Here is a 14,921-nt window from a genome sequence, read left to right on the forward strand (position 1 = left end):
ATTGTGAGCTTTTCCTGGGTAAAACCGCCTTGTAAAGATAGCTGGTATTTTTACATGTCCTGGTTAATTTTTCATTTCGCTGACCTAGTTATCATCGTGCGATACCAATGGCTCCATCTTGCATCATGGAATGCGGCGTTTCTGTTTTTCTAGCTAATCAATCAATCAGTCGTATTTATTGAGCACTTAATGTGTGCAGAGCTCTGTACTCAGTGCTTGGGAGAGTACAATCTAACAAAATAACAGACACATTCCTTGCCCACCGTGAGCTTTCAGTCTAAAGGACCCAACCTGCCTTCTGTGTGACCGTAGGCAAGTGCCTTAGCTTCTCTGTGCCTTGCTTTCTTCGTCTCCAGAATGGGGGTTCAATAACTATTCTACCTCCCAATTGGATCACGAGTCCCGCATGGGACAAGAATTGCATCCGGAATGATTGGATTGGACCTATCAGTAAGTGCCGCACAGTAAGTGCCAGACAAATGCCGTAATAATAATGAAAGTAATAATTATTGTTGCGCCCGTGGTAGTTTTTAACGTTTGACTTTGCCCACAAAGAGCCGCCCACAGCAACAACCAGCCCGCACCCTCCGCTCCTCCGCCGCTAATCTCCTCACCGTACCTCGTTCTCGCCTGTCCCGCCATCGACCCCCGGCCCACGTCATCCCCCTGGTCTGGAATGCCCTCCCTCTGCCCATCCACCAAGCTAGCTCTCTTCCTCCCTTCAAGGCCCTGCTGAGAGCTCACCTCCTCCAGGAGGCCTTCCCAGACTGAGCCCCTTCCTTCCACTCCCCCTCGTCCCCCTCTCCATCCCCCCATCTTACCTCCTTCCCTTCCCCACAGCACCTGTATATATGGATATATGTTTGTACATATTTATTACTCTATTTTGCTTGTACATATCTATTCTATTTATTTTATTTTGTTAGTATGTTTGGTTTTGTTCTCTGTCTCCCCCTTTTAGACTGTGAGCCCACTGTTGGGTAGGGACTGTCTCTATATGTTGCCAATTTGTACTTCCCAAGCGCTTAGTACAGTGCTCTGCACATAGTAAGCGCTCAATAAATACGATTGATGATGATGATCACCTCTCCCAGCACGTTCTCCGAGGGCTTAGCAAAGTTGTGATTCTTGCTATGGGAGAATCTGTGGGTCCTGGAACCTCAGAAGAGGCCGGGATGCCCAAGGGAGGTGTGTTATTGTCTGGCTGGACGTGTGGGGGGAGGATGGCGGCGGGCTGGGGATGGAGGGTCATTTTCGGGGTTGCGCCCGATGCCTCCAATTGGGCAGCGATACACATCGGCCCTGGCTCTCCCCCACCCCCTTAACCCGCCGGGGGTCCGGGAGTTGGTCAGACCCTGGGTGGGCCTTACTTACCCCTCTTGTGAAGCAGCACGCTGGCCTGCCGACGCCCATTCCCGTTTTCGACGTAGCACGAGTAATTTCCCAGATCCCCTTCCTCTACCGAGTCGACGATCAACGAGATGGAAACTTCCTGTTCCCCCAGATGCTCCTTAAGAACTCTTAAAAAAGCACACACACATGCGCGCCCAGTGTGTCAGCAAATTAGATCATCTCGATAGACCAGAGCCGGTCCCACCCTGCCTTCGAACCGGGCCGTGGACTGATGCGATCTTAATTCAATTATTCCAGGCCCTTCTCTTCCTCGTTTGTAATGAGCGGGATTGTCTTTGTGGAGGCTAATGAGAGCGGCATTTAATTTTCTTCCCTAGAGGGCCATGCACGGTCATAATAGGCAGGAAAAGGAGGCCTTGAGGGAAAGTTTACCAATGACTTCTGCCTTCGGTTCGGAAGGTGGGCAGTGTTTGCTGTGGGTACTGATTCTGGGGGTCTGGACTAGTCACCAGCCTGGAGATTTACAACGGGACCACAGATAAACCAGGTGGCCCAGTGGCTAGAGCCCAGGCCCGGGAATCAGAAGGACCCAAGTTCTAGTTCCGGCTCCACCACTTGTCTGCGGCGCGATCCTGGGCAAGTTGCTTCTCTGTGCCTCAGTTCTCTCACCTGTAAAGTGGGGATAAAGACTGGGAGCCCTTTGAGGGACAGGGACTGTTACGATTATTACGTGCTTAGGACGGGGCCAGGCACACAGTAAGCACTTAAAAAATACCACAATTATTATCATTATGGTAGCTGTCTCCCGGAGGAATCTTTGTGACCTGACAATGGGAGGGGAAGGTGTGGGAGGGGACCCCAGCCAGGATGGGGCACGTGAACCATTTCTTTCACTCGCCAGGCTGGGGCACATGCATCATTTCTTTCACTCGCCGGGCCTCTCTGTCTCCAAGAGATGCCAGACAACTCCCCAAGAACCAGCCGCGGGCAATGTCAAAACTCAGGGATGTCGGGAGGGTGGTGGCACGTAAACTTCATATCTAGAGAAAGAGTGGCAGGGGCATCGGCACAGAATCTAGGGTTGTGGCTGGTTGGAACTTGGAGGGGTGGCGGGGGCCAGAGTGGGTGGCCCGTGCCTTTCCGCACTCTTTGGGATGTGGCTTGTGGAAAGAGTGCCAATCTGGGCAGCGAGGAGCCCTGGATTCTCGTTCCGGCTCTGCCAAGAGCTGGCCGCCCCAGGGGAAGACCTCCTGTGCACTTGGCCACGCACTGCCACCCTTTCTGTCGCTCTCCATGCCCCGGCGGGCACACGAAGGGCAAGGGTGAGCCATGCCCACCAGCCGCCAGCCCTGGAATCAACTCCTTTACCAGCTCTCTGACCCTGATGTCTCAAAACCTTAGGCAGCCTCAGGTGTTACTGATGAGAGACCCCCTCCCCACCTCCCAATACCTTGTGAGAGCTCTTTACGTCGATTGGCGAGAGACCCTAAATTCTCGCCCTTAAAACCGAACCGAGCGACAGCGTTTCAAGCGATAGAACCGTTGTGCGCCCTCCTCCCTTGCAGCACTGAGAGTAGCTGGAACTTAGAAGCGATGCGGAAGCGGTGAATGCTCCGATATTACCACCAACTCTCGCGCTAGCGTGGCCTAGTGGATAGGGATTCAGAAGGCCCTGGGTTCTAATTCAGGCTCTGCCACCGGTCTGCTGTGTGACCTTTGGCACGTCACTTCACTTCTCTGTGCCTCAGTTCCGTCATCCGTAAAATGGGGATTAAGACTCTGAGCCCTGTGAGGGATAGGGGCTGTGAACAACCTGATTATTCATTCATTCATTCCATCAATCGTATTTATTGAGCGCTCACTGTGTGCAGAGCACTGTACTAAGCGCTTGGGAAGTACAAGTCGGCAACATGTAGAGACGGTACCTACCCAATAACTGGCTCACATCTTGCATAATATTAATAATAATAATTGTGGTAGTTGTTAAGCTCTTACTATGTGCCAGGCACTGTACGAAGCGCTGGGGTGGATACAAACAAACGGGGTCAGACACACTCCATGTCCCACATGCGGCTCACAGTCTTAATCCCCATTTTTCAGATGAGGGAACTGAGGCACTAAGAAGTGAAGTGATTTGCTCAAGGTCATACAGCCGACAAGCGGTGGAGCCGGAATTAGAACCCAGGGCCTTCTGATTCCCAGGCCTGGGCTCTATCCGCTAGGCCACGCTAGCTTAGAATGGTGCTTGGCACATAGTAAGGATTTAACAAATACCCCAATTATTATTATTATTATTACGGTGTGCCCTTGCCTTCCTCAAGACAAAGAGAACATTCTGAAGGAAAAGCCCCCGTTCCATCACAATTTCTTTTTCTATCTTTGCTCTCTCAAGTAGTATTTCCCAATGAGGACCGTTTCTTGGTGCATTTATCCACCAAACTGCCTTTCTTTGAACCCTTATGTTCGTTCTTCGTCATCTTCCAGCGTGCCGCGACGCCGTTCTGAACTTTCAAGCGTCTCCAATCTATCAAGGTATTTGTTGAGCGCTTCCTGTGTGCAGAGCACCGTACTAAGCGCTTGAGAGAGGACAGTACAACAGAGTTGGTAGGTGCACTGTCTACTCACATCACGATTGTTTCTAAAGCCCTTTCCTCTCCTCAGTCTCTACCCACGCTCCACACCAACACCCTTCTCGAATGAAGACAGCAAAACTTTTCTTACCTAATATCACTTTCCCAGACTCGATTTTCATCCAGATCTTCAATAAACTTCTCTCCTTTCATCCAGTAAATGAGAGGACTGACTTCCCCACTGTAGCCAAAGAAAGCCCTGCAGGTTAGATTCGCAGAATTTCCTGTTACAAAGAATTAAAGAGAATGAAGTGTTTGAAAAATCGCAATCTTTGAAAAGTTTCGGACAAGCTAGGAAGAAAAGGCTTTGATCACTTATGCTAATTTGACGGAATATCATTAAACTTCACAATCGTGGTTTTCACACACCTAATTTTTCATCATTGTTAAAAGGACAGAATGATTTTGGGGGGCTGAATTAGTTATCTAACCCAGGAATGAACTCCCGTGGAATGATTTTCCAAACCATTTGAAAGGAAAGACAACGCGGCAGATCTGACCACGCCAGATGGAGAAGGAACAAAAGGTGTCTTATTTAAACCAAAATTTTCCAGAAAACTAGAATAACAGTTACATCGAGTGACACCCATTTTTAGAATCGAGTCCTCCCCTCCCGCTCCAAAAAATCCCAAAAAACCAAACCAACTCCACAGACATTGGGTCGTAATGACTGAGAGAGAATTTCAGGAAGAGTTCAGTCTGAGTAGATCAATCAATCAATCAATCGTATTTATTGAGCGCTTACTGTGTGCAGAGCACTGTACTAAGCGCTTGGGAAGTACAAGTTGGCAACATATAGATGATGCCTAGTGGATAGAGCCGGGCCTGGGCGTTAGAAGGTCCTGGGTTCTAATCCCAGATCTGCCACTTGTCTGCTCTGTGACCTTGGGCAAGTCGCTTTACATCTCCGTGCCTCAGTTACCTCAGCTGTAAAGTGGGGATTGAGACTGTGAGCCCCACGTGGGACAGGGACCTGATTAGCTTGTACTTACAGCAGTGCCTGGCACATAGTAAGTAATTAACAAGTACTGTTTAAAAAAAAATGTGCTGGAGTGAAGGCAAGATGGTCATATTGGACGCAGTGCCCATTGCACACAAGGCTCACTAGTCTTGGAGGGGAGGGAGAGCGAGCATTATCATTCCCCTTTTACAGATGGGGAAAGTGAGGCTCAGAGAGGTTGTGTGACATCCCCAATGTCACACAGCAAGCCCGAAGCAAGGCTCCCAAGTCTCCTGATTCCCAGGCCCGTGTTGCCGCCCCGTGGATGAGAACCAGGATGGCACACTTGGAGTTCTGCTGTGCAGAACCCCGATTTCTGTCTCATCAAGAGGTTCTCCGGTGTTCCCCAACAGAGCGAGCAATCACTTTACCAGTGGTGTTTATTGAGCCCTTACCATCTGCACAACACCGCACTAGGCGCTTGGGAGAGTAAAACATGACGGAGGCGGGGTGGTGGGGAGACATGCTCCCCGCCCACAGTGAGCTTACAGTCTAGAGGGAGGAGGCAGCTATAAATATAAATAATTTCTGGATATGGAAATAATAAGCAAGCACTCCCTGTCTCCCTGTCCTCCCCTCGGAGACTCAAGAGAATAATAATAATAATAATAATAATAATGGCATTTATTAAGCGCTTACTATGTGCAAAGCACTGTTCTAAGCACTGGGGGGATACAAGGTCATCAGGTTGTCCCACGTGGGGCTCACAGTCTTCATCCCCATTTTACAGATGAGGGAACTGAGGCCCAGAGAAGTGAAGTGACTTGCCCGAAGTCACACAGCTGACAAGTGGCGGAGCCGGGATTTGAACCCATGACCTCTGACTCCAAAGCCCGGGCTCTTTCCCACTGAGCCACGCTGCTTCTCCAAGAGAAGTAGAAAATGCCTCTAGGGCTTAGTCGGTTAGCCAGTCATGTGTATTGAGTGCTTAGTGTGTGCAGAGCACTGTACTAAGCACTTGGGAGAGTGTCATATAACAATAATAATAACAATAATGGCATTTATTAAGCGCTTACTATGTGCAAAGCACTGTTCTAAGAGCTGAATAGAACAAGCACATTCCCTGCCCACAACAAGCTTAAGCTCTAGAAATGATTGTACTATGTGTTAAACATTGCTCTGACAGCTGGGATAGATGCAAGCTAATCAGGGTGGACACAGTCCCTGTCCCATACGGGCCTTTTGGTCTTCACCCCCATTTTACAGATGAGATAACTGAGGCCCAGGTAAGTGACCTGACTTACCCAAGCAGACTTGTGGCAGAGCCAGGATTAGAAGGAAGGCCCTCTGACTGCCAGGCCTGTGCTCTTCTAGACTGTGAGCCCGCTGTTGGGTAGGGACTGTCTCTATTGTTGCCAACTTGTACTTCCCAAGCGCTTAGTACAGTGCTCTGCACACAGTAAGCGCTCAATAAATACGATTGAATGAATGAATGCTCTTCCCACTAGACCATGCTACTGTCTAGAGGACGAGTTTACGGCCTAGAGGATGAGTTTACAGCCTAGAGGGGAAGCTTCGGGTCTCAAGAAGAAGCCTTCAGTTTACAGCCCCAAGGTCTTGGCCCACATGAGCTTCTAGTTTCAAGATCCTCACACCCTGGATGCTGGTCTGGAACCAAGCGGTATATTGACTCGAGTACCGTCAAATTTTCCCCCTCGTTGATTTCTTTATCATCGTCCCAGAAAGGCACCTCGTCGACTCCCCAGATGGGAGCCAGGAGCCGAGGCCTGCGTCATCTGGAGCCTTTAGGGCCCTGGTGACATCCCCTCTGCCCTCTCTCCGCCATGGGGTCTGTAAATGCTAGCAAGTCACCCACCCCGGCCCCTGACCCCTCTCCTTTCCGAGGTGCGGTGTCTTGTCCGCTCCACCCGGTGAGATTAGTAAGCGCTCAATAAATACGATTGATGATGATGATGATGATTCTGAAACGGAACCGTTTGGGAAGTCACCAGAAAACATCCCTGCCTTCGCAATTTGGAATGCGTTGGGTCATAGGGGAGGCTGGGGCGGGAGGAAGAGCCTCAATTAACGTGTGGGTCTGAGATTTGCTTGCTGGCCCGAGGATCCTGATCTTCAGCCCAGTTCTACCTTATTTCAAATCTCCACCATCCAGCCGGCCCTTCACCAAGCACTGGGGGCCTCGATAAATCTCCCAGCTTTCTTTATCTTCCAGCTCGTTGTGGAAAGCGAATGTGCCTCCCTAATCTGTTGCATTATACTCTCTTAAGCACTTAGTACAGTGCTCTGCACCCGAAAAGTGCCCAAGAAATATCACTGATTGGTTGATTTCTTTTACTTTTATGGTAATTGTTAAGCGTTTACTATGTGTCAAGCGCTGCGCTGGGGTAGACAGAAATGATCAGGTTGGACACAGTTCCTAACCCACGTGGGGCTCCCAGTTTAAGAGAAGCACCGTGGTCTAAAAAGAAAAGAGCTCACGTGCCTGGGAGTCAGAGGGCCTGGCTCCACAACTTGTTTGCTGTGGGATCTTGGGCGAAACACTTCACTTCTCTGGGGCTCAGTTTCCTCTTCTGTAAAATGGGGATTTAAATCCTACTCCCTCCTACCTAGACTGTGAGCCCCAGTGGGACAGGAACTGGGCCCAAACTGATGACCTTGTAATAATAATAATAATAGTAATAATAATAATAGCAGTAATAATAATTATGGCATTTATCAAGCACTTACTATGTGTAAAGCACTGTTCTAAGCCCTGGGGAGGCTACAAGGTGATCAGGTTTTCCCATGGTGGGCTCACAATCTTAATCCCCATTTTACAGATGAGGGAAATGGGGCACAGAGAAGTTAAGCGACTTGCCCAAAGTCACACAGCTGACAATTGGCGGAGCCGGGATTTGAACCCATGACCTCTGACTCCAAAGCCCATGCTCTTTCCACTGAGCCACGCTGCTTCTCTATCCATCTCATCTCAGAGCTTAGAACTGGCTTTGCTCGGAAAATATGACGATAATAATGATAACGATAATGATAAGTAGGAGGGAGTAACAGGTACTTAGGAACAGGAGCAGGTTCATTCCCAATCCCAATAACCTTACCCTGTGTTAGACTAGAATCATCTCATGCCGACCTCTCATGCACGTTCTGCCTCTGGCCTGGACCTCCCTCCCTCTTCCTGTATGACACACCCTCCCTCCCTCTCCCCTTTGAAGACATATTAAAACCACATCTCCTCCAAAAGGCCTTCCGCAACTAAGCTCCTATTTTCTACAGAGACATTCGGGGCATATTTCCCCACTCCTCAAGATGCTCCAGTGGTTGTCCATCCACCTGTGCATCAAGAAAAACTCCTCACCATTAGCTTTAAAGTCCTCAATCTCCTTGCCCCCTCCTACCTCGCCCCTGCTCTCCTGCTACAATCCAGACTGCACACTTTGCCCCTCTAATGCCAACCTCCTCACTGTGCCTCGGTCTCATCCATCTTGCCAAGGGCCTCTCATCAACGTCCCCTAACTCCTCAAACCCGACAGATGATGCCTCTCCCCCACTTTGAAGCCTTATTGAAGGCACATCTCCTTCAAGAGGCCTCCTCTAAGCCCTCCTTTTCTCCCACTCCCTTCTGCATCTCCCTGACTCGCTCCCTTCATTCATCCCCCCTCCCAACCCCACACTGCTTATGTCCAGATCTGTCATTTATTTATAATATTAACATCGGTCTCCCCCTCTAGACTGTAAACTCACGGGGGGCAGGGAATGTATCTGTTTATTGTTATATTATACTCTCCCAAGTGCTTAGTACAGTGCTTTACACGCAGTAAGCGCTCAATAAATGCAATTGAATGAATTTCCTCTTCTCCCACTCCCTTCTGCAGCATGCTTGTACTTGGCTTTGCAACTCTCCCTCAGCCCCACAGCACTTACGAAGCAGCGTGGCTCAGTGGAAAGAGCACGGGCTTTGGAGTCAGAGGTCATGGGTTCAAATCCCGGCTCCGCCAACTGTCAGCTGAGTGACTTTGGGCAAGTCATTTCATTTCTCTGGGCCTGTTACCTCATCTGTAAAATGGGGATTAAAACTGTGAGCCCCCCGTGGGACAACCTGATCAGCTTGTAACCTCCCCAATGCTTAGAACAGTGCTTTGCACATAGTAAGTGCTTAACAAATACCATTATTATTATTATTATTATATCCGCACTTACGTCCATATTTATTTCTTTATATGAATGTCTCTCTCCCTCTCTAGACTTTGATCTTGTTGTGTGCAGGGAATGTGACTACCGACTCTGTTATGCTGTACTCCTCCAAGTGCTTAGTACAGTGCTCTGCACAGATTAAGCACTCAATAAGTACGATCGAATGATTTATAAACCCTCTGGACAGAAGCTGCAGCCAGACAGATTTCAGACAGGCAGGGGGACTCCAGCCCCAGTGATATGGAAAACGCTGGAATATTTTTCCAGGGGACATTGGAGACCTTGTTCCAAGGGACAGACGGCAAGATTCCTCTCCCCTCTCCGGTTTCCGCTTTTGAAGGAAACCCGCGGCCCAAACACAAGCGATGATCTTGTTTCCTCATTGTGCGCAGAACGAGTGACTTTGCAGGTGTGAAACCAGCAATTCTAGGAATAAGCGCTTCATTCTTATGTGTACTTTCACATTTTATCAAATCACTGAACGCACCTTATCTTCTCAAAACGAGGTACACCGAGTTGTAGAATTCATCTGAAACAGCCTCCTCCAGGAGAGACTGACTCCCAGAGCCCTCGTCTCGCTTTGTGAGAGTTGAGAAGGGCAGTGGAGAAATTTATGTATCCTCAGTGATTCTACTCCCCATAGAATACAGGCTTGGGAGTCAGAGGACCTGGGTTCTAATACCGGTTCCGCCACTTGTCTGCTGTGTGACCTTGTGCAGGTCACTTCACTATTTTGTGCCTCATTTCCCTCATCTGTAAAATGGGGATTAGGCCTGTGAGCCCTCTATGAGACTCTGTCTGACCCAATTATCTTGTATCTACCCTAACACTTAGTACAGTGCCTGGCACATAGGAAGTGCCTAACAGATACCACAATTGCTATTATTATTATTAGGCTGTGAGGCCCTCAAGTGACAGGGGTCATGTCTTATTCCCATCTTTGTATTCTTTCTCAGTGCTCCGTACAGTGCTCTGCACACAGTGCTTCATAAAAAACCACTACTGCTATCATTAACTTCCTGCCGCTGAAGATTTCTGACCCGCTGACATGAAGAGGTGCTCCCTAATGTGAAAATGCTGTCGCTACTGCCTTGTGAATTTCAATCCTTCCATTACCCAGAGTTCACGGAAACATTCGTTAACCCCTCGATCTTATCAACTTCACACCCTTAATTATCAGGGCTTTTCCCAGCTCTGCCTCCACATGAGAATCAAAGGTGAAAAATGAGTAAATGAGACTTGAAACGGTAACAGAATGTTTCCCAACAGCCCTGTCACACGTCGCTAAAATAGTGTGGCCTCTCACGCCTCAGTGAGACCTCTGAATACAATTTTCTAGCTAGAGAGATTTGAGTTACGTTGTCCCCTTCTCCACGGCTTGCTGGGAACTTACAGATTCTCTCCGCTCCTCGGTTTAGGAGGGGCGGTTGGCTAAATCCTCAAACACCCGTGTGTCCTCGTGGTGCTGTGGTGTGACGTGTGTCCTCGAGCACATGGAAAATTCGTAGCCTCGCCTATGCTTTTGGGTCAGAAAAGGGGTGTCTGGTATTCTGGAGTGCCTCACTAGATTGTCAAGTCTGAGGGCAGAGATCACCTCTCCTAACTCTGCTGTCCTCTCCCAAGAGCTCAGTACAGTACTGTGAATACAGAACACCCTCAACTCCTGTACAAATCACCTAGGAGAGTACGATACGATGGTTGGTATACAGGACATGGACCCCTGCCTTCAAGGAGCTTACAGTCTACAGGAGGAAAGAGACATTACAATGAATTGCAGTTAGGGTAAGCAACAGAGTATAAGGATAAGGACATAAGGCCTGGTGGTGTGGGAGGAGGGAGAATGGAAATATTTAAGGGATAAATCAATCCATCAATCAATCGTATTGAGCGCTTACTGTGTGCAGAGCACTGTACTAAGCGCTTGGGAAGTACAAGTTGAGACACAAGACACAAAGCATAAGCGATGTGGAAGGGAGGGCAAATAGATGGGGGAAATAAGGTGTTAGGGAATGGGCTCCCTTTACTCGTCCCCCTTCCAGCCCCACATCACTTTTGTACATATCTATAATTTTATTTATCTATATTGATGTCAGTCTCCCCCTCTAGCCTGCAAGCTCATTGTGGGCAGGGAACGTGCCTGTTATATTGCTATATTGTACTCTCCCAAGTTCCTAGTACAGTGCTCCGCATATAGTAAGCACTCAATAAATACTATAAACTTTCTAGGACCTTCAGATCCTTGGACATTCCAAGTGGCATCCTGTAACAGACACTTGATGTTGGGAAAGACACCCTTATTAATGTCTGATAGAGCCATTTCCAAAGAAGTGCTATGACCACGCTGGTCTGTGAAATCTATAATGTGTGTGTTTTTATTTTAATGCTATTTCTTAGGCACTTAGGAAATGCCTGTCACGGTACTAAGTGTAGGGTAGATACAAGCAGATCAAGTTGGTCAAAATCCCTGCCACACCTCGAGATCACAGTCTACACCCTCATATTAGGTAACTGAGGCCCAAGGAAGTGAAAGGACTTGACCAAGGTCACACAGCAGAGAAGTGGCAGAGCCAGGATCAGAACTGAGGTCCTTCTGATTCCCAGGCCTGTGCTCTAGCCACTAGACCATGCTGCCTCTCTTGTCCTACCAGACGTGACCCCAGCCCGCCAAGCTGGGTTTGGAATCCTTTTGGAAGACCTATCCCGGAACACCTGGCTTGGAAGAGAGGACGGTTATTTTAAAGCTCCATCTCTGATTTCTCTATAATCCTACATTCAGTAGAATCATCTGAAAAGTGGGGGTACACCTGGCTTGCTTCAAAAGCGAAAGTAGTTCTTGGGTTCGTGTAAGCTCTTTGAGGGTAGGGATGCTGCGTTTACTCTCTGTTCTACTCTCCCATAGGCTTGTACAGCACTCTACACACAATAGTAATAATAATAATAGTGGTGGTAATTATTAAGCACTTACTATGTGCCAGGCATCCAACTTGTACTCTCCAAGTGCTTAGTACAGTGCTCTGCACACAGTAAGCGCTCAATAAATACGATTGAATGAATGAATTGAATGAATTGTACTAAGCACTGGAGTGGATATAAGCAAACCAGGTTGGACACAGTCCCTGACCCACATGGGATTCACAGCCTTAATCCCCATTTTACAGATGAGGGAACTGAGGCAGAGAGAAGTGATGTGACTTGCCAAAGTCACACAGCAGACAAGTGGCGGAGCTAGGATTAAAACTCAGGTCCTTCTGGCTCCCAGGCCCGGGCTCTATCCTCCAAGCCACGTTGCTTCTCTTTCATGAACCTGAGAGTCGGAGGACCGGGGTTCTAATCCCGGCTCTGCCGCTTGCCTGCTGTGTGACTTTGGACAAGCTATTTCACTTTTCTGGGCCTCCATCCCCCCATTTGCCAAATGGGGATTTGGGGACAGGTCCCAAAACTCGTCCCCAGCAGGGGTAGACCACACTGCATGTCGGGCTCTGGTGACAACCCCAGAAGTCCAAATTGTTGCCAATTGTTGCCAAATTGTTGCCAATTTGTACTTCCCAAGCGCTTAGTACACTGCTCTGCACATAGTAAGCGCTCAATAAATACGATTGATTGATTGATTGATTGATTGATAAGTCATCCCCGGCAGGAGTCATCCGGGCCAAAGCCGTCCACGGGACGGAGATCCCAGGGAGATCCCAGCCTGGGGCGTCCTCCGTCCCTCCATGATGACCACGGGAAGACCCATCGGCTATCCGTCCTCGGGCCCGGCCCGGCCAAGGCCTGGCACCTCAGCCGCCAGCTCCTTGGCGTGGACGGGTCGCAGGCCCTCCCAAGCACGGCAGACAAAGCCGGGCCCGCTGACAAACTCCCGTGCCGTTGCCAGCGCTAACGATGTCGAGGCGAACAGAAGGCCGGGCGGGAGACCGGGAGTTCTCCTGCTCTAACAGGATGAACATCGTCAACCAGGGAGCCTCATCGGGCTCGTTACTACGGAAGGACATGGAACAGGAAGGTTCGGTCTGTCGGCTGCCGCTGAGCACAGCTGCATCCCGTCGGAGAACATTCCGGAGCAGTGTGTTGACAGGGGGAAGGGGCGCCAATCCAAGATGGGAACCCGCCCAGCTCCAAGCTACCTCCTCCTCAGACTTCTGATCTTTCTTCAGGCTGACAAGCTAGGTCTGGAGTCGACAGACTTTTTAGACTGTGAGCCCACTGTTAGGTAGGGACTGTCTCTATATGTTGCCAATTTGTACTTCCCAAGCGCTTAGTACAGTGCTCTGCACATAGTAAGCGCTCAATAAATACGATTGATGATGATGATGATGACAGAAGTTCATTAAAAAACTGGCTGACTTGTTTTTCCTCTTCCTTCCTCCCCTTCCCCTTTTCCCCTTCTTCCCCTCCTCTTTCTCCTTCTTGTGCTATTCCTCCCTTTTCTCCCCTTCTTCCTCTTTTTCTTTCTCATTCTCTTAGAAGAGAAGAAGCAACATGGCCTAGTGGATACATCACAGGTCTGGGAGTTGGAAGGATCTGGGTTCTAATCCCAGCTCTGTGACCTTGGGCAAGTCACTTAATTTCTCTGTGCGTAGTTACCTCATCTGTAAAATGGAGATTAAGACTGTGACGCCCTGTGGGACAGGGATTGTGTCCAACCCAATTTGCTCATATCCGCTCCGGTGCTTAGAACAGTTCCTGGTACCTAGTAAACGCTCAACAAATACCACAGTTATTCCAATTCCAATCACATCTATCAATCAATCAATCAATCAATCAATCGTATTTATTGAGTGCTTACTGTGTGCAGAGCACTGTACTAAGTGCTTGGGAAGTACAAGTTGGCAACATATAGAGACAGTCCCTACCCAACAGTGGGCTCACAGTCTAAAAGGGGGAGACAGAGAACAAAACCAAACATACTAACAAAATAAGATAAATAGAATAGATATGTACAAGTAAAATAGAGTAATAAATATGTACAAACATATATACATATATACAATATACATTAAGCCCTCTTTTCCCTGACTCCCTTTCCCTTCTGTGTTGTCTCTGCCTCATTTTCCCCATCTGTGAAATGGGGATGAAGACTGTGAGCCTCATATGGGACATGGACCATGTCTAACCTGATTAGCTTGAATCTATCCTAGCGCTTAAATAATAATAATAATAACGGCATTTATTAAGTGCTTACTATGTGCAAAGCACTGTTCTAAGCACCGGGGAGGTTACAAGGTGATCAGGTTGTCCCACGTGGGGCTCACAGTCTTAATCCCCATTTTACAGATGAGGGAACTGAGGCACAGAGAAGTTAAGTGACTTGCCCAAAGTCACACAGCTGACAATTGGCGGAGCTGGGATACAGTGCCTGGTTCACAGTTAGCCCTTAACAAATACCATAAAATAGGAAAAACAAAAAGAAAAAATGAAAAAAAAACCGAGTACACTGGGGAATGATAAAGATTTGTGTGGGCCTCGTCCCAAATGTATATAGAAAATTTAAAGGCATTTGATATTGTCAGTGTTCTTTTCATTTTTGTTTCCATTAAAAAACAAAACAAAACAAAAAACCCGAAAAACTATCTGCCCTAGAATTTCCAGCTGTCTGAGAGCAGAAAACGTAGGTTGAAAGCTACAATTTATGCACAGTACTGCAAAACCAACAATTTTTTACTGCCAGCATTTTTCCACCTGCCAAATCCTGCTTTTTGTTCACTGGAGAAAAATGTGAAATATCAGGATATTGACCCAAAACTGAGATGACAGTTGGGTTGCATTTTCAGGGTCTACGGAAACATAAC

The 14,921-nt window shown here is 48.2% G+C and overlaps 1 protein-coding gene across 1 annotated transcript in view; it reads right to left on the bottom strand.

Annotated features, from left to right (window-relative positions):
• The window catches only part of IL1RAPL1 (interleukin 1 receptor accessory protein like 1), a 535,220-nt gene that overhangs the window by 19,227 nt on the left and 501,072 nt on the right, over positions 1 to 14,921 (bottom strand). Inside the window, exons 7-8 of the mRNA XM_038757289.1 lie at positions 4,075 to 4,207; positions 1,375 to 1,520 (exon numbers count right to left, since the gene is read on the bottom strand). Coding sequence (XP_038613217.1) covers positions 1,375 to 1,520; positions 4,075 to 4,207 — 279 coding nt within the window. The remainder of the gene's footprint in view (positions 1 to 1,374; positions 1,521 to 4,074; positions 4,208 to 14,921) is intronic.

Source organism: Tachyglossus aculeatus, chromosome 15, assembly GCF_015852505.1.
Source record: "Tachyglossus aculeatus isolate mTacAcu1 chromosome 15, mTacAcu1.pri, whole genome shotgun sequence".
In the NCBI taxonomy this organism is placed as follows: Eukaryota; Metazoa; Chordata; class Mammalia; order Monotremata; family Tachyglossidae; genus Tachyglossus; species Tachyglossus aculeatus.